The 18275-nt window shown below is 39.2% G+C and overlaps 1 protein-coding gene across 8 annotated transcripts in view; it reads right to left on the reverse strand.

Annotated features, from left to right (window-relative positions):
* Nucleotides 1–688: 688 nt before the first annotated feature.
* Nucleotides 689–18275, reverse strand: part of PTPRM (protein tyrosine phosphatase receptor type M) — a 440735-nt gene continuing 423148 nt past the window's right edge. For all 8 annotated transcript variants that reach the window (XM_041399233.1, XM_041399232.1, XM_041399230.1 and 5 more), the window contains 9 exons: nt 17803–17957; nt 17336–17471; nt 16608–16757; nt 15967–16140; nt 13058–13189; nt 9859–9984; nt 7942–8105; nt 5735–5870; nt 689–1469 (listed from right to left, as the gene is read on the reverse strand). In XM_041399233.1, coding sequence (XP_041255167.1) covers nt 1416–1469; nt 5735–5870; nt 7942–8105; nt 9859–9984; nt 13058–13189; nt 15967–16140; nt 16608–16757; nt 17336–17471; nt 17803–17957 — 1227 coding nt within the window. In that variant the 3' untranslated portion in view covers nt 689–1415. The remainder of the gene's footprint in view (nt 1470–5734; nt 5871–7941; nt 8106–9858; nt 9985–13057; nt 13190–15966; nt 16141–16607; nt 16758–17335; nt 17472–17802; nt 17958–18275) is intronic.

The following is an 18275-nucleotide window of genomic DNA, read 5'->3' on the forward strand; positions in this document are numbered from 1 at the left end:
GAGCTGCATCCAGCTCCAGGGATCCCAGAAAAGGCTGTGAGAATTTGGTTTGTTCACCCTGGAGAAGAGAAGGCTTCAGGCTGACATAATTGCAACCCTCCAGTACCTGAAGGGAGCCTTCAAGAAAGATGGAAATGGACTTTTTACAAGGGGTTGTAGTGACAGGACAAGAGGGAATGAATTAGAATTGAGAGAGAGCTGATTAGATACTAGGAAGAGTTTTTCAGTTTTAGAGTGGTGAGGCACTGGAACAGGTTGCCCAGAGAAGCTGTGGATGCCCCATCCCTGAAAGTGCTCAAGGCCAGGCTGGATGGGGCTTTGAACAACCTGGACTAGTGAAAGGTGTCCCAGCCACTGGCAGGGGGGTGGGAACTAGATGATCTTTAAGGTCCCTTCCAACCCAAACCATTCTATGATTCTGTGATTCTATGACCTCACTATTGGCTGGACCAACACTGGATCACACAATAAACATTCACTGGAGGTAGCTCAGTATTTACTAGATTTAATCTGGAAAAGAGGCTTAGTTGGAGGCACTCAGATGCCAAGAGATATTAAATTGAACAAAATTTTATCATGTATGTAATTATTTATTGAGCTGAGAATCCATACAAGGTAAACAAATGTTTACACTATCATACAGTAAGCATTTCCAGAGCTTAATAAAAATGATTGTCACTCACTGTGCTTCACCAAAAAAAATCATTTTAATGAATAAATAATTTGATGAAATCAAAAAATATTTACAATATAAACAAATGAAAAAGCTTTGGATATATTAATCTGAGCATCCTGTCTTTTGCATTTTTAACTGCATTTCTATCAAGATTCTCTCTATGAAATGGTACAAAGTGGATAGAAATTACAACTCAACAAAGTTATCATGATTTGGTACATGTCTTTCTGTTAGTTCAGATAAGCTACATATGATTTGTTTATTATGCACGTGTTAGAATACAAATATAACTAAAATCATATATTATCAAAATGCCAGACAGCATTCTCCACAGAACAGAAATGTACACTAGGCTGTGACAAGAACTGAGAATCACAGGCAACGAAATGTAACAGAAAAAAGTACAAATTCCTTCATAAGAATATAATTGTGCTCTCTTATTTACCAGAGGACTATGCTGCTTCACCACATCAATGGCTGAGTATGAATACGGTGTTGAAGGAGTGCCACGTGGTTCAGTGTAGGCTCACGGGAGTGCCAAGCAGCAGCTTCGGAGTGGGCATCGGGCAGTGCAAGCGGTTTTATAAACATCTTTTGGGGCTCTTAAAAAGAGCCAATTATACAAAGCAGTAGAAGCATAACACTGAGAAGTCTTCATCTCATTTACACAGACACCATGAAGTGACTTGCTTTGTTTGTGGTGGTGAAAGGAGGAGCTTTGTCTGTGCTGTTGAGACAATCAGCCAGAATTCAAGTATTCTAAAGCCACTTCGTAGCAGAATTTGTATTGATCCTGAAAAATCAAAAGAAAACCACAAAGTCAGTTATTGAAGAAACTTAATTAAAGGGGTCAATATTTCTCTCCTGTTAAAATTATTTACTATCAGCTGTTGTCAGTGGGAGCCAGTTTGCAAATCCAATTTATGTTCAGATAAGAAAATCTTTATATTAACCAGACAATAGAAACTATACATAGTAACTTATGGCACTGCTCATGTTAGATGAGTATTTAGCTGCTGTAATACACTTTATGAGAAAAACTGACGGCACATAAGTAAATTGACTTGCAACCTTTCTGTCATCTGTGAAAATGCTCATGTAGCACTTTATGAGAATTGGAGTTATTGAAATTCCTCCCCAGAAATGTTTATCTTAAAATAGACCCAGTGTTTAGTACTTCCCAGACTGCAACTTTTATTTTAATGTCATTCAGACACTTGCTGCATTTCAGGGCAAGACTAATTACTGTTGGTCCCCTGTCTGCAGCCCAGACCCAACCCACAAGACTGTGCCTTGTGAAATGGAGCCTGAGCTAAATTAATTGGATTAATTCCAGTTAATTTTTAGCAACTGTCAGTAATGCTCAAGTTAGCCTGGGTAACAGAGGAACTGTAAAGAACCCAAGTTTTCAGGTGCCAGCCCCGTGCTTCAGACACAGACCTGCTGGTTTTATTTGTAACTGCTTGGAAACAGAGCAAGTCCCACAGAAATAAATCCCCTTCCTGAGGGATGCAAACCCACTCTGCATCTTTGGGGACAAAAGGTCATGTCTTGGCCCCTTTCATGTCTTCAGTGGAATGGAGAGGACAGATTTGACTCACCATTGTCCACTCTGAAATTTTAAATGGTGCAGTCACTGGTGACTTCCCAGTTTTATGTGCATACATAGACCTCTCCTACTTCCATTCTTACCACTTGCAATACTCAAAAATACTACAAATATTTAAATGAAAAAAAAGCTGAAAGAAGTAGTAAGTTCAGGTTCCTCAAATCTAAGGGCTCTGGATTCTGAAAATTCAATTTGTTTGGAAACACTTGCCAGTTTCATAACTATTTCTGTTACTGAAATGCCTCTTTTGCTTATGCACTTTATTTGATTAATAAAGGATAACTAAGCACATATTGACATTTAGGAACAACAACAGATTTAATGAGCTGACAGCACTCAGCCTTGCCCAATATCACGAGTAGTAATATCTTCAGATATATTCTCTTTTCCCTGAAGCAAACATTTTAAAGGATTAAATCTTTCGTTCTTGTGATTTTGGGTCACATTTTAGCTAAGAAGAGAGTCCACTTTACAAGCAAAAGACCATACACTATTAATAAAATGAAAAAAAGCTATTAAAAAGCATGGATCATTTAGAAGTTCTTTTGTTGAGAAGTGTCATGTCATAAGAAGACAAGTCTTAGGTGCACATATAACGTAAGTGATGAGTGAGTTGCATGTGAGAGTTTGAAGTCCTGCAAGGTTCCATAAACTGCTTGTGTCTTCTTCAGAATGAGAAAAGAATAAAAAAAAAAAAGAAGAAAGGAAAGAACAGAATATTATGTAAATTCCTTTTCTGCTTTTATTGCATTTATGTTTCTAAATAAATGGAAATTGTTCTTTAACTACATAACAGATCAAAACAAGAGATCAGCCACTCATCCATTTCCACTCTTCCATGCTCATTTTATGCTGATTTACTGATCTAGCAGAATAACTGTCATTTTCAGTAAGCTGAATACCTGTCTTAAAGAGCAGAAATACCTTATTTCCCACTGTGTTCACTCACTAGTGTCCTTTGTACATTTTTATTATTCACTTGATGGTGGATATTAAAAGCCTCTTTAGACTAGCTGGCTTCAGAGACGTATATTTAGATTTATTTTCTAGGACACCTGTGAGTAGGCCCAATAACATTTATCACTAAATGCTTCGGGCATTCCATAATAGGTATTTTGCAATATCATGTGTTACCTTTGTATGATAGCTGAAAAAAATTACTAGATTCCCATACTGTAGGGATGTGGCACTCAGATTTTTACACTTGGAGGAAAACGAAAGGTTTCAGTGAAATTAAGAGATGAATCTCTAAGTATGGATGGTAAAGACTGCCTTTTATCTAGTCAGAAAGTGCATGACATGCATTGGTAAAGCAGTCTTAAAACTGTTTTTTGTGAAGCAATGTAATGATTTTGAGCATTTAATCTTTTACCGTAAAATTTTACAAGGTAGATGAATATTACTGTTCTTTTTCCAGTAGAGAAACTGAGGCAAAGACACATTAATATAAGAAGAGTCATAAAGGATAAAGTCAGTAACAAGATCAGGAAAAGAACTCAAGTCTCCCAATTCCCTTTACCATGAAGCAATCTACACAGAAATTGAAACCTGGCTAATTCAAATATTTGTTCCTACGAAGTGGCAGACCACAACTGAAGAGATGTCATTCTAACTCTGCTCAGTCAGTGCATTATGTGATAATGGGAAAAATCCTGGTTGTCCCTTGCCTTTATTCTTCTGTCTGTAAAAATAAGGAAAACAATACTGATCTCTTTCACAAGTGCTGTGAAATTTCCTAATAAAAAAAGGCCCTACAAGGCCTTTCTATGCCTTTCAGACATTGCCAATACCACTCTCAATTTACTAAAAGGTACATTTTTATCTAAAATAACACATTTAGCTTTTTTGATTTAAAAAATTCTCTGCTGAAAAATGGATACAGCTGCCTGACAAATCTATACCTGGAGAACTGTCACAAATGGGAATTTATAGAGAGCATTTTCTTCTACTGTACTTCTACGCTACTAAGTTACTTTTTACTTCTGTAAAATAAATGAATAAGAGATCAGAGAGTTCTGTGGGCTTAAGTTCTAGGAGGATGGAGAACAGCAGGCCTGCCAAATCCCTGTATAAACTATACTACATGAATGAAGTAGAAGGACATTTCTCTTAATATCTAGGAAATAAAAATGTATGATGAGTCTCACCACGATGATTCTTCTCCTGAGGATATAAACTAGAGGAAAAGAAGCCAGTCAAGCTGCTCCCTCTCATCACTGTGGAAGTTTGATAGTTTCTCACTGACACAGTTCCACTCTGCTGTCCCTGTGGTGCTGCTCATGAACTCCCTCCTTGCTCTGCACAGCTGACACATCTGGCCTTTTTCCGTGTGCCTGGCCAGAGCTGGGCCTAGGGGAGGGTTTGGGACTTCAGAGGCAGGCTAGGAGAGAGCACTGTGATGGGGAATGTGGTGGGAGCCACTCTCCCACAGGAGAGAGGAGGCACAGCCATCCGTATGGTGGGGAGGTGGATATCCCTCCCTACTTGCCTTCACCTGGGTGTGAAAGCCTTGATCTTCTGTTTATTCTCTCAGCTCATCTGAGGCGGTGCTCTCCTAAAATTACAGCAGGTTGGACCAACTCAGTGAGATGTCTCCTGCCTCACCCTGGGCATGCTACAGAAAAGTTGATGAAATGACTCCAACTTACTTAACCAGAGCTTGCAAAATTGGCTCAGATTGGGTTAACATCCCTGAAAGTGCCCAGATGCTGCTTCTTCCTGCCTGTGACACTAAATCAAATGCAGCTGCCTCTTAAGCAGCCACCTCTGCAGCAGGATGTTGCAAAAGTGTCTTTTATAGCCCATGCTTCAGAACAGGGCATCGAGCTACACCCATCTCCAAGTACAAAACTACACACTGGAGTGTAAGAACCTGCTGGTTTAAGCTGTTCTGCAGCTCTTCTGGCATACAGCTGGCACTTCAGCAGTTCTCCATTTAGGAAAAAAGCTCATAAAACACTCTCTAGGAAAATAATTGCACATGGCCCCTTGTTTCTGAACTTCTTTAATCTTTCTATGAGATAGAGCAAGCATAATTAAATGCAATATTCTGGATGTCAAACTGAAATTCATGGCTTTGATAAATATTAGGCGATTAAGCTATTTATAAAATATATAATTTGAAAATCTGGCATTTAATTTTACATAACTATTATTTCTACCATGCAAGGGCTGCTCTCCACTTGGTTCAGCCCGCTAGAAAAGAAAATTAATAAGGATGTTCATCTGAAAGTTTAAAACTCTTAAAAAATTCAAACGAACAGAGACAAAGTCTCCTTGGGAAGAAAGCAGTGTAAAAATACTCTTACAAGTGAAGTGACTTCATTATCCCCTTTGAAAATGACTTGCTTGCTTTGTGAACAACTCCCACTGCAAATCCTGGAAATCTTACTGACTCTTCTGAGAAAAAGAACATTTTCTATTTAATGGTGCAGTTAAAAAGCTCCTACCAGAAGGTCCACCATGTTAGGCTTATTATTCCTCAGTGTCTTCACAGCATGGAATACGTCAACAGCCCTCTGATGTCGAAGCATTTCACAAACAATACTGATTGCACAAAACGTCCCACTGCGGCCACCTCCATTCCTGCAGGGAAAGTGATAAAATGGCTCAGTTACAATGGACTCTGTGTCACAAGTTTGTACAGCAACAGGGATGGCTCCAGAAGGCATGAGTTCCAGCAGGGAGAAACCACAGAACATTCCTGGCCCCAAAGGCTGCTGAACTCTAGGCAAAACATGATTTTTAATTGGAATTGGCATGCTGAAAGATCTCAAAGCTATGATTCAGAAGTCAGCAGGCTGACAGCCTGGAGGCAATTGAATGGCTGAGTTTTGTACCACCCTTCAGTGAACACAAAGAGGATGCTAAAATAAGGATAAAGTACTTTTAGTTTCAGTTCAACACTGCTTTGCATTGTAAACACAAACACACATGGCTGTGATGAGCACAAGGCCTGGAAATGCCACACAGAAAGTGAATCTTTGAGGTCTTTTATTCCAGATTCAATTGCTTTCCTCCTGGACACACAGGCATTTCAGAGGAACTGCTAAAGCACCAGAAGTCTCATTTGGGGGAGTCCTGGTGGCTGCACTTGGTATGGCACTGGGCGGTGCTGCCATGTCCCCCTGGCTGATTATCTCAGCTCCTGGCAGCAGGAAGAGGGGCTGGCTGCCTGGCAAGGATGGCTTCTAAAGGCAGATGTATTCCCCCTCCACCCACAGTTATCAGAGGATGAGAGCCTGAAGCGAATTGCTAACAAAGAAGCCAGGCACAAATGTTCATATACGTGATCAAATACAGTATTTAATAATACTTTATCCCTGGTTATTTTTAATCTTCAGGAGAATCTCTTTCTTTCTGGAAACCCCATTATTTCTACACTTATTCTAATCAGAATCTTTAGGCTGTGCTTCACTGAAAATAATAAACCTTAATAATTACCAGCGTACAGACTAGTTAGGTAGTAGGTCTTTCAAACAAGCTTTGCAATGGTTGATTTTCAAAGGAAGACACAACGTCGCACATCTGTCACATCCAGGCACTATGAAAAGAATGCTCTCTGCTGCCAAAACAGTGCCTGATATTGTGGGACTGTTTGAGAATTTTAATTAAAATAAAGTCATTTAAAAGGATTATATTAGAGCTTTTTCTTTCTTTACTGCCTGGAAGTGACGCATGTGTGATGTTGTACAACTATTTAATATCATCAGCCACCTCAGAGATAACAGTAATTTGCACTTCAAAAGGGTCTTTTCAGCTAAAGATCTCAAAACATTAATTAATCACACTGCACAATGCTCCTTTGATGAAAGTATTATTATCCCCATACTACAGATGGGGAAACTGAAGAGCAATGACTTGTTCAAGGTCAGTGATAGTGGGAATTATTAATATACTCTTAGATTTCCCTCCATCATTCTGACACAGGGTCCCAACTTCTGAACATGGTTTTCCTGTTAGCAGGTCCCTTCTCTATCACGGCAACATCTTTAAAAAGGTGTTTAGAGGAAGACAAATACAACTTCAACCGCTGAAGACTCAGCCTCAAAAGATCAGCTACTTCTGAGGTAAAAGCACGTACAAGTATTAGACTGTACCAAAAGAAGGATGGTGGCAGAGTGGATGAGAGTCTGCATGAGTGGAGCACAAAGTCACAGGAGGACAAAAATATATACCATTATTAGAGAAAGGTAAGGCAATTACAGGATCATCGTAACTGGTCTATCACACCACTTTTACTCCCGTGCTTCATGCCTGGAAAATGAATCACCCCTCCAAACCTACTTATTTCTATGGTCCTTATCTGCAGGAATAAAAGGTACATTGTTCTGAAGGCACATTTTTGATTTACTGTGAATAAGTATGCAACTTTCCCATTTGCAAGAGTCACTGGACATTTTTATATAAAATAGAGTTAACTCGAACCCATCATCTTTTCATAGGGCTCTAACAAAGGACAGATGGGGAAACTCATGAATCTACATTAGAATTACACAATTCCTCTTGCATTCAAGGCTTTTAAATGAGCAGTTGTATTATTTATTCAGCTCCAGATTAGATAGATGCCTCTTCACCTCTTTACAAACCTTTCTAAGCCTGGCACATATTCTGTGTCAGTATTCCCTTATTCCTCTCTCCCGTTTCCAGTACTCACAAGCAATGTACAACTGTGCGTCCCTCTCCCCCGTTGTACTCCTCCTGCCACTTATCCACCTGACGGATGAGCTTCAAGAAGGAGCGCTTAGAAACCGGAGTGTCCCTGTACATGGGCCATCCCAGGAATTGGAACTGCTGCACCATCCGATAGCCATCCTGGGGCTGCAGAGATCCGGACAAAAGCAGGAAAAGTAACGTTATTTGTTCAGCACGTAATTTAGGTACTTGCGTCACTAAGGGAAGTTGTTCAAGCAGATGATTGCTGACAAACTGCTAATGTAATTTCAACTGCCCTTGAGGATTTATGACTTTTAATTACCAATGGAGTTATTAGAACAAGAGCTTTTAAACAGACTGCTATACAATAGCCTAAAACATAGCAATAGTACATCTGCACAGTCAAGCAAATAATTAATAAGTTGGGAAGAACTTGGTAGGAAAGACAGAGCTGTAACATAACTTCAATTATATACTGTTTTCATATATAAGCTTCAGTGTTTTTAGGAATGTTTATGTGTTTCTGTCCTTTTTTACACGAAAGGTCAAACCCTCTCAAGATATTTTGAAGCAGGAAACATTAAAAAAACCAAACTGAACCCTCAGATGTTTGTGGCTTATAAAAAGTATCTAACTACATTTTATTTTATTGTGTTCTATTGCAGCAGTCAGAACCCCTCTGGTGAAACATTACTGAACAGTTGCTTTATGGTGATTTAAAAAAAAAAAAGGAGCACAGAACAAGTGATACTGGCAGAAAACCACAGTCCTCTGAAAAGGGCATAATAAACATGCACATGAAAACTGGTTTTGTAGTCTAGAGTTTGCCACTTTTGTGCAAAGTGAGGGCATTTTAGTGCCACTCCTAAAATGAACAACACACAGAAACATTGACATTGTATTTTATTCTGCAGAGCAAGAGTTAATGGAGAGGATGTAAGATTAACACGATATGGGAACAAACAAAACTTAGACGTGCTCTCCAATTGGTTTTGTGTGCTTTATATCAAAGTCTGGAATCTACTGATTTCCTGTCCAGTTTCTTTCAGCTCATGGCCCCTCTTCCCAAAGCAGCCAGACCCAGTCCTTGCTGAAGGTCACAGCCTGCTGGAGGCTGTGTTTTTTATATTGCCACATTTACTGCAAATGCCAGGCCTTCACAGTATTAAAGAAGTATTTGAAGCTTTACAATCTGCTTCCCTGTTTGGATATTAACATATTTTCTGTGTCTTTCCAGGTCCCAGGGAAGTTCTTGATTTTTTTTTCTGAAAGGAACGCTGCTTATTCCTAACTACAGCTTTTTGGTGGCTCTTACGAGTCCATTGCAAAGGCTCCTTGGATAGGAACAGATACCTCGTCTGTGGTGGAATCTTTTTTCCATTCAGCTTGAAAGACATGCTATGTTTAGTCTTCCGTCAACTTTATGGGAGCATAAAAGCTGGATACAAGAACAACCTGCTTGCCCTTCTGAAGTGGTTACATATGTTATGAAGTGTGGTTAGTGGGAGACAATCTTCACTAAGAGACTGGGATTGCTATTGAAAAACATAACTGGTATTGGTGCACAGCTTTCTTCACATAATACAGGATACAAATACACAAGATGGCTAATTTCAAACTATTGAAAACAGCACTGATTTCAGCACTTTTTGGCTATCATACCATCTGAATACTGCATTTATTTCATTTGCATTTAAAACACTTGAGATATGTATTAATTTTTTTTTTACTTTTATTATACACGAAAGACTTTTTTTCCCTTTGTGATTGTGCTTTGACTCAGTATTGCGCCACTGCTTTCAAATAAATATGCTGAAAAATGAAAATGGTTCTGTGTGTGTTTAGCTTTAATTTTTATGATTTGACTGGACTCAACTCATCTAATGAGACAAAATTGCTTTGCAAATAAGATCCTTACTCTGGCTGCGTTATAAATTCGGAATATCCGGCTGATGATGTCTTCTTCTAAGTCAGCCGACACAAACTCCACCTGAATTGGACCGTGCCGGTGTACTCCATTTTCTGGCCAGTACTGAGGACAGAGCTATAGGAGACCATGGACAAAAAAGAATACAGTTAATCACCTTGGATTTCATGCTGCCTCAACATACTTTTCTGTATTTGAATTCGTCATACACGTACTACTGGAATTCTTGCACAGTATCTTTATAAAATACACAATGCACCAAGTTTGGTTTTGAGCACTCTGCTTTCATAATGCCTTTCCAGGTACCTAACATGCTGCCTCTTGCTGCTGTACTTTCAGTGTCTGGTGTTTGGAGTAAAACACTTCTGACACTCAATGTTAGTTCTACAATATATTACGACGAGACAGGGAGAGGCTGACAAATATTGCCCTATCTTGTAGACAGTGGAGGCTAAAGCCCAAAGGCTTGGGACCTCCAACTGCCCTGAATATCTGCTAATAATTCAAACTGCATGTGATTTATGCTAGGAAAGGCACATACATTCTCAAAACTCAGGACTTTCACATTTTTCACCCGTGACTGATGATATTGGCTAATATTAGCATTGCTTTAAACTTCAAATAATTGCTTAATTTCATCTTATTAGTGACACCTGAAAATATTAATTAAGCTTTCTTCAGTTCTCAGAAAAAATTACTTCTAGGTAACTAAAGATCACAAAGTAAAATTACTATTATCTTGCATGGTTTTAGTGTCTAATAATATAACAATGGCTTAATCCATGAACCAATTACCATCTGTGTTAATACTTTAAAGATTGAATCAACACCTTGCAAGAAGGTTTTAGAAGCTAGAATCTGCATTTTTTTTTTTTTCATAAAAATCCTAATGATTTTTTTTTTTTTTTTGCCAGGGATATTTAGAGCAGTTTGAGCATGTAGCTTTTGTAAGCATTCGCCAAAATTAAATATGAACTCATGAAATTTTGTTTGCTTGCAGAAGCATTGATGTCATATTTGGAACTTTTTATTTCAATCAGTAAAACAGCTGTGGTCTTCATTCTGCTGCATTGCTGTTGGTGATCCAGAGCTAAGCTGACAAATCACATTTACTCCAGATGTTGTTTTGCATTTCTTACAATGCTTAGTCCTCAACAAAGCTGTTTAGAGATGACTACATTTTAGGAAAACATAATCATTTACTACACCAATTAAAAAAGACAACAGGGTCTGATTTGCAGGAGATCACTTTAACAAGTTAAACCCAGGAATTTTAGGTAGGAAAATAGATTTTCATTTTTTTAACCCTCTCTGTGATGTGGTCTGCTGAGACAACTGCTTTCCAAATATTGTCTAAATCTTACATAAATGTTTTATTATGAAATATGCTGGTGCATAGGATCGCAAAACACAATGCATACAACTGCTGCAAATGCCAGGGCTCAGATCATTTAACATGTGCACAGTTTAGTACACATCTTTCAAATACATAGGAATACAGTTCTAACAGATCTCTGAAAAATGCTTAAATGATAATAAGCAGAGCTGTTTGCTGGGGCTGTTTTAGGAAGCTATGGTTTTCAAGTTCTGAAGAAACCAAAAGCATTTAAGTCTGCACATTTTGCATGCAAGTGATGCTAGTGATTGTCTTGAAGTCAGAGCCACTGTGAAGGGTTGAATTTCATTTCCCAATAGAGCACAACAATCCACATAAATGGTAATATCTAAACAGAACTGTAAACACTTCATATATACATAAATAATCATCATAACAGTAATTATTAATAAATCTGAATGTAATGTGTGTTCTTAATAAGCTTTGCCCTCTCTCCACTTCTGTTTGCTCTGAGGGTTTTGAGATTTATTCCTAATGAAAAGACTGTTACTCGCATTAAGAGGTAAAAGGTTTAACATACTGCAGAGGCAGGTGCATTAACTGCATATCCCAACAGCTTTTAAATCCTGTGAGGCTAATACACACTTGGAATAGCCATGTCCTATTGTAAATTCAAAACACAGCCAACAAATTAAAAAACACTCTGTTCAGCAGTCCCTAACAGTCTGTCTCCCTTGAGCCTTTCCTTATTCACTCAGAAAATAATCTTAGATTCATGAATAAAAGTTTTGTCTTTCATTTCTATTTTTCCTCCCTGTAGACAGCGCAGGGCTTAGAATCAGAAATTCAGTCTTTAAAACAGTGTGTGGAATTCCTACATGTTCCTTTGAAAGACCAAAAGGAAGAACAGTATGTTTTAAAACCAAATTCTACACATTAAAAAGAAGAGGAAACATTTTTTAAGTATGTGCAATACCAAACAAAGCTAAAAATATTCTTGATCATTAAATGACCTGCAGTCTGCTCTAAAATATCACAATTGCTCTTAACCAATAATTAACAAATATATACATATTAAGAATCCACATTACCACCACATTATTCCAGCAGAGGGCTGGTGCAGTTTGTTGGAACTAAGGAAATTATATCTTTGTAAGAACTTGGAATTGTGCAGTTGTGAGCCAGGCTCTGGGACACTTAGTGATTAATCCTAGTGATTAAACTGCCAAGCAGTAGGTTCGGTTTTCCAATTTTCTGAACAACATGTACAGCATGTGCAACTCTTTTGTAAGGTAATTACATTCCCCTACACGTTCTGTTGCTCTCTTTTCTCTTCCAAAGGATGCTTAGTCTCCAATGTTTAGCTCCTCTCTCCTAGTTTAGTTCCTATCTCCTTGCTTATGACATCATTTTGTACAACACAACACAGATTTTCACACTGGGAACACCTATTCCCTGGTAAGGAGACCAAGGTCATTGACCTGTTTCAGGCAGGCCAATGAATAGCTGTTGGCTTCCGTTTATGATTTTGGCCACTATAGCATGTTTCAGACTTCAGTCAGAATTCTACAATCTTAATTTTTGGGTTTTAGCAGCCCTTCCCAAAACATGTTCTCTTAGAATAAATTACAGGTGCATGCACTTATGTCTGTGTGCACTAACATTTTGGATAAAAAGCTACTGATGGTGTGATTTATTCCTCTTCCCCTACGAGTATCTGCAAGGTACAAATCAATGTTTTAGTGCGTAAGTATTTAATGTTGTTTTAAAAAAAACTAATTACTTCCTAAAGCTGTTCTGAAATGCTGAGGCACTAGCACTTGTCTTTTAAATGAAGCATTTTTCTGGACTTACTTGTGCGGGATCCACATCATTCAACATAACTACTGAAGTGCAGTGATAATCTAGGACCAGTCTCCAGAAATCTTTGACAGTATTTGGTAAGGGATGCTGTGTAACTATAAACGCTGATGGTTGCTTGTAGCTCTGCAAAGAAGTAACAAGATGATGAGAAGAATGGCAAGAGAGAAAAATCCATTTAGCAGAATGTCAGTCATAGCCCCAGAACTTCAGGACTGAAAGCATTATTTCTATTTTCTGCATAATTAATATATTGTTTTCAGCTCTTTCCTGAGATCTTATATGCTTCAAAGTTAATAAACTGTATTTGGGCAGGATATAACTTCTGCAAATGTTATATTTCTAAAATGTATTTCATGCCACAGGCATAGAGTAAAATCATCAGAGGCTTTTGCTTCCAATGTAACTCCTACAAGATTTTGAGCAAGGGGTTTGTTTTGAGCTGTTAATGGACAGATTAATCTTGGCTGTTTGCATTTAGCTCTAAATTTGAATGATGCCTGTGAAAGGAAATATCTAGTTATTCTTCAGAAATATTGTTGAAATTCTGGTCGATCTGACAGCAGCGAAGATACCCAGGGGATAAATTTCAGTGTTCTTTGTTTCTTTTAGTACCAGAGTATGTCATTGACTGAGCTGTTTGCTGGAACTTTTCCACTGTGTATCTCAAACCAGCATTTTCACTTATATCCTTCTGAGTTTTGAAAGCAACCGTGGCCATACTGGGGCAATTGTTGGGAGGAGGTGCCACTGCCTTCATTTAGGAGGGCAGGGAAGTCTCTACATGGCTTGAACTGAACCATCTGCACCACAACAGAGATCCAATCAGATCAGCTACTGCAGACAAATGGTTAGATTCCTGGGGCTGTCCTGTGCAGGGCCAGGATTTGGATTTTGGTGGCTTTGACTTGGCAGGTGCCAAGAGGATGGTGCCAGACTCTTTTTGGTGGTGCCCAGTGAAAGGACAAGGAGCAATGGCTAAGCTAAAACACAATAAGTTCCACCCTGAAGGTGAGGAAGAATTTATTTACACTGAGGGTGGCAGAGCACTGGAACAGGCTGCCTAGGGAGGTCATGGAGTCTCCCTTTCTGGAGACATTCAACACCCACCTGGACACATTCCTGTGTCACCTGCTCAGGGTGACCCTGCTTGGCAGGAGGGGTCAGACCACATGATCTCCAGAGGTCTCTTCCACCCCTAGCAATTATGGGATTTGGTGATCCTTGTGGGTCCCTTCAAACTCAGATTATTCTATGATTCTATGATCGTTTTTTCACAGACTCACAGCCACTGAGGAGACTGCAGAAAATGATTCCACTGTGGTTTGGGTACAGATGCAGACATGCAAAACTTTGGTTCCTTGTTTCAGCACAAGGCAACCAGCAGGTAATGATGCTGCTCCTACATTAGGCAGCTGCTTTCTATCCTACTGGTCCTGCCTTGCTGGAAGTTTCACACAGGAGAGAGATGTCCAAAGGGGTCTCCATTAATCCAAAGGGGTCTCCATTAAATTAGAAGCCTCAGAAGTTTTTTTGGGAAAACTATTTTTGAACTCATTCTGATACTTAGTAAGGAAAACTATAAAACTGCTTGCTACCCTTTTTTCTTGAAGTGAACTCTGAAAGGCTTAAATGAGGTGATTCAACAAGACCTCAATGGATTCTAGTGGAGAGGGGGGAAACACTTCCTCTTGCTTGGTGGAGATTGAGTGTTTAGAGAGATGGACAAACGTCTGCTATTGTCCATCAGTGCAGGGATTCTGCAGAAGCATGCTTCAGGTGGAAAGCAACCCAAATCACCTCCTCCCCTGGAGCCTTTTGCCCAGACAGATATGCATGTAGCCCATTGTCTCAATAGTGAAGCAAGTATTAAGGCCCTGCTCTTTCTGAGCATTACTTAATTCACGGAACAAAACACTACTGAAGTCTCCAGGAAAGAAGACAATGTAATGGCACAATCACAGACCACAAATTAAGGCAGCTCTGTTCTAATATGAAATGTCATTGACCTAATGTAAGAAACTAGACAAGTCAATTACACTTCTGTTCTCAGTTTCTCTACACAGATAAACACAAAGATACATTTTCCTACATTTTCACAGGAGTGTTTTGAACTTCAGCTTATTTTAGGAAAAAGGCTTTGAGAACTTGGAAGCAAAGAGATGAAAAAACGGCAATAAACTGTTATTACTCTATCTTCACTTTTTAAAAAGACCATTTACAATGTGTTCCTTCCTTACTAACCCCTGCTTTCTTGTTTATGTGTTTGACAACTGTAATGACTATAGCTGTAAATTGTCAAAAACAGGGTATAAATATCTACAGACTGTAAAGGCAGTTTAAGTGTCTTTTTACTGTTACTCTATTACAAGGATTAGAATTGCCATAGATGCATTTGGGAAAAAACTCCACACACACATGAAGAGGAACCATTAATTCAAGCAGAAATAAACAGGAAGGCTGAAGTAATGGCTTGTGTACTATCTTGTGTTGACAGACAATTATTTTTTTTGTTAATTACTGTTTAAATTATAAACAAAGGGAACTGAAATATTGCTGCAAACCTTATTATTCTGTTTAACTGCCTGTATCTCTTAATAGGTAACTCTTGTTTTCCTAGGCCAGATGGTTAAAAATTCAAGCACTAGGGAGAAATCCAGACACATTTAATTTATCAAAACTCTCTGAATTGCTCTCTGAGCATGGCTTTGGAACCTTGGCCGTGACATAACATATGTGTGATCCTAAATGTACTTGGGAGTTTAAAGATTTTGTGCCATGCTTCTGGGATACAAAACAAGCTAGAAGGTTTTCCTTCTTATGCTGACTCCATTTGCTAGCACCGCTCAGTTTGGAGAGCTGCTTATTGCCTTTTTATTATTAATGATGCGGTGGAGACTTACATCCATCAGTGCAGCATTGATGTAGTTACTGCTTTCCCCATCTATCGTGATGAGGAAAGGCAGGCATCTGTCTGGAGGCAGCACATCCATGCAGCGATTCTTCTCGTGGTTCCGCGGCAAAAGCGCGATGCTGCAATCTTCGACACGCAGCGTCGGAGTCACCATGTTTAAAGTCTTCCAAAGAGAGTAAACAATGCAACAGAAAAATCAACACAGCACTGAAAGCAACCCAAAATATTTAAGAATAGATCAGCTCAGCATTCAGCTTCAGTGGGAATCAATATGCAGAGAAATGAAAACACATCACAGCCAGCAGGCTTTGGAAGCAGAGAAATCCTGGAAGCATACGATTATGAAAAATAACCTCAAAGACAGCTGCGGAGTAGCCTGCCTTCTGGAGAAAGGACAGTGGAAGGATCAACTTCCCTCGAGTAAAAATAATACTCTACTACTACCCCACTGCATTATTTTATGATTCAGCATTACTCAGCAGAGATGACTGACATGCTATTTTTTTCCTTTTTTTGCCATCTTTCCCTTCTAGACCTGTTACAAAAACTCATACGGCTATAAAAATTTAAGCAAAAGTCTTTATTATAGCTGAACTCTACAGCCTCTAGGCAATGTAAGCCACTACTTACCCTAAATTCCTCTTTGATCTGGCTCGAGTTTGTTTGAGGATCTAGTTTATTCATTTCATAGTAAGCAGACCTAACTTGAGAAGCTGGAATAGATGTGTCCCCGCAAAGACAGGCTTCCAGGATAGCATCATGGATGAATACATACTGCTCCTGGTTAAGCAATCAAAATAGATAGTTACTGACATGGACTGCATAGACCATTACTACTTTGGTAAATAAAACATAGCAACTAATATGATTTCTACTTCACTCTTCAGTTTACCAGCACTGAAGCAAGACCAGAAGTAACAACCACAGTTTAAAAAACTTGATCCCACTCATTCAGAAATTAATATATAAAGACTGGCTTAAACTAACTACAAGTAGTTAGAGAAGTGCAGTAACACCCTGTAACAAAACTCAGAATGTTTCTGGTTTCCTCATTCCTCTGGGCAGTTCTGTAGGTGCTATCATGAAACTAAACCTCAACAAGATGTACGCCAGAATGATTCCTTCCCAGAGGGGAAACATTTCCGATTTTCCCTATTTTTAAGAAACACTGTGAACTTTCAGTGTGGAGCACAACTGTGCACTTGCTTGGGAAGGGGTTCTCCAGGTATGTGTGGAGACTATTTTCTGCATGTGACTGAGTAATCAACTTTCTGGAGGGTGCCAACTACAAAGCTCTCTCTTTATGGGCTAGAAGGGCATTTTTCCTTGCAAAAAGTATTCCAGTAGATGAGCAATACCTCGGTCTGCACCATGTTAACTCTCCGGGATCGAAGCTCTCTCACGCAATTGTAAATGTCTACAACGCCTTCTCGTTCTGCCATATCTAGCATGATGTCAATGACAATGAAGCATCCAGTTCTGCCAGCACCAGCACTGAAGCAGAAGAAGAACACAATCAATGTGCAGCAGTGTATTGGAAATGTAAAGGGTGTCAGGGTTCATCTCACAGGTGCTTCACCAATTGGATGATTACTGAAATTGAGTCGGGCACTTGCAGAGCTTCAGACTCAGCTTTTTTACTCTCATTTATATATTTATATATGTTTGTTATAAATATAATATATGTATTCTTGTTTACAGTTAGTTTTTGAGTAGACCTCCAGTGGCTTCAGCAGCCTGTGTGGGGAATACACAGTAAAGGAGAAGCAAAGGTAGGTTTTGAGTTTAATGCAAACCACAACAGAGAGATTTCTGTTTTACCTACCTGCAGTGAACAACCAGAGGCCCAGCATTTGGCGGACTCTTGGATTTGACCTGCCGTACAAATCCCAGCAGGCCCGTGGCATGGTATGGGACACCATGGTCTGGCCAGCCCGTGAAGTGGAACTGACGTATTTCCCGAATCTCATGAGCACCTCTCTGTTGAAAAGACAAGTGTTGAAATCTTCAAAAGCCTGAGCCTTACTGCAAAGCACCCCCTACCAGCACAATCTGTACAGACTGCTGGAGAGCTTCCTCTAAGCAGGAGAGCAAGCTCAAAGGTTAGGTATTAACTGCTTCCAAAGCCTTCCAACAAAATTAAGTAAGTAAGCACTAGATTGGTCAGAAACTTTTAGCAACAAGAGAAATGCTCATCTCTATATTTAAGAACTAGGCTGCTTTGCAAACTGTGGCCTTAAAATGCATGCCATAATCACAGAACAAGTCAGCAGCAAGGCTGAACACAGAGCACTGATG

This window comes from Onychostruthus taczanowskii, unplaced genomic scaffold (genome assembly GCF_017590055.1).
Source record: "Onychostruthus taczanowskii isolate IOZ18803 unplaced genomic scaffold, ASM1759005v1 scaffold16, whole genome shotgun sequence".
Classification (NCBI taxonomy): domain Eukaryota; kingdom Metazoa; phylum Chordata; class Aves; order Passeriformes; family Passeridae; genus Onychostruthus; species Onychostruthus taczanowskii.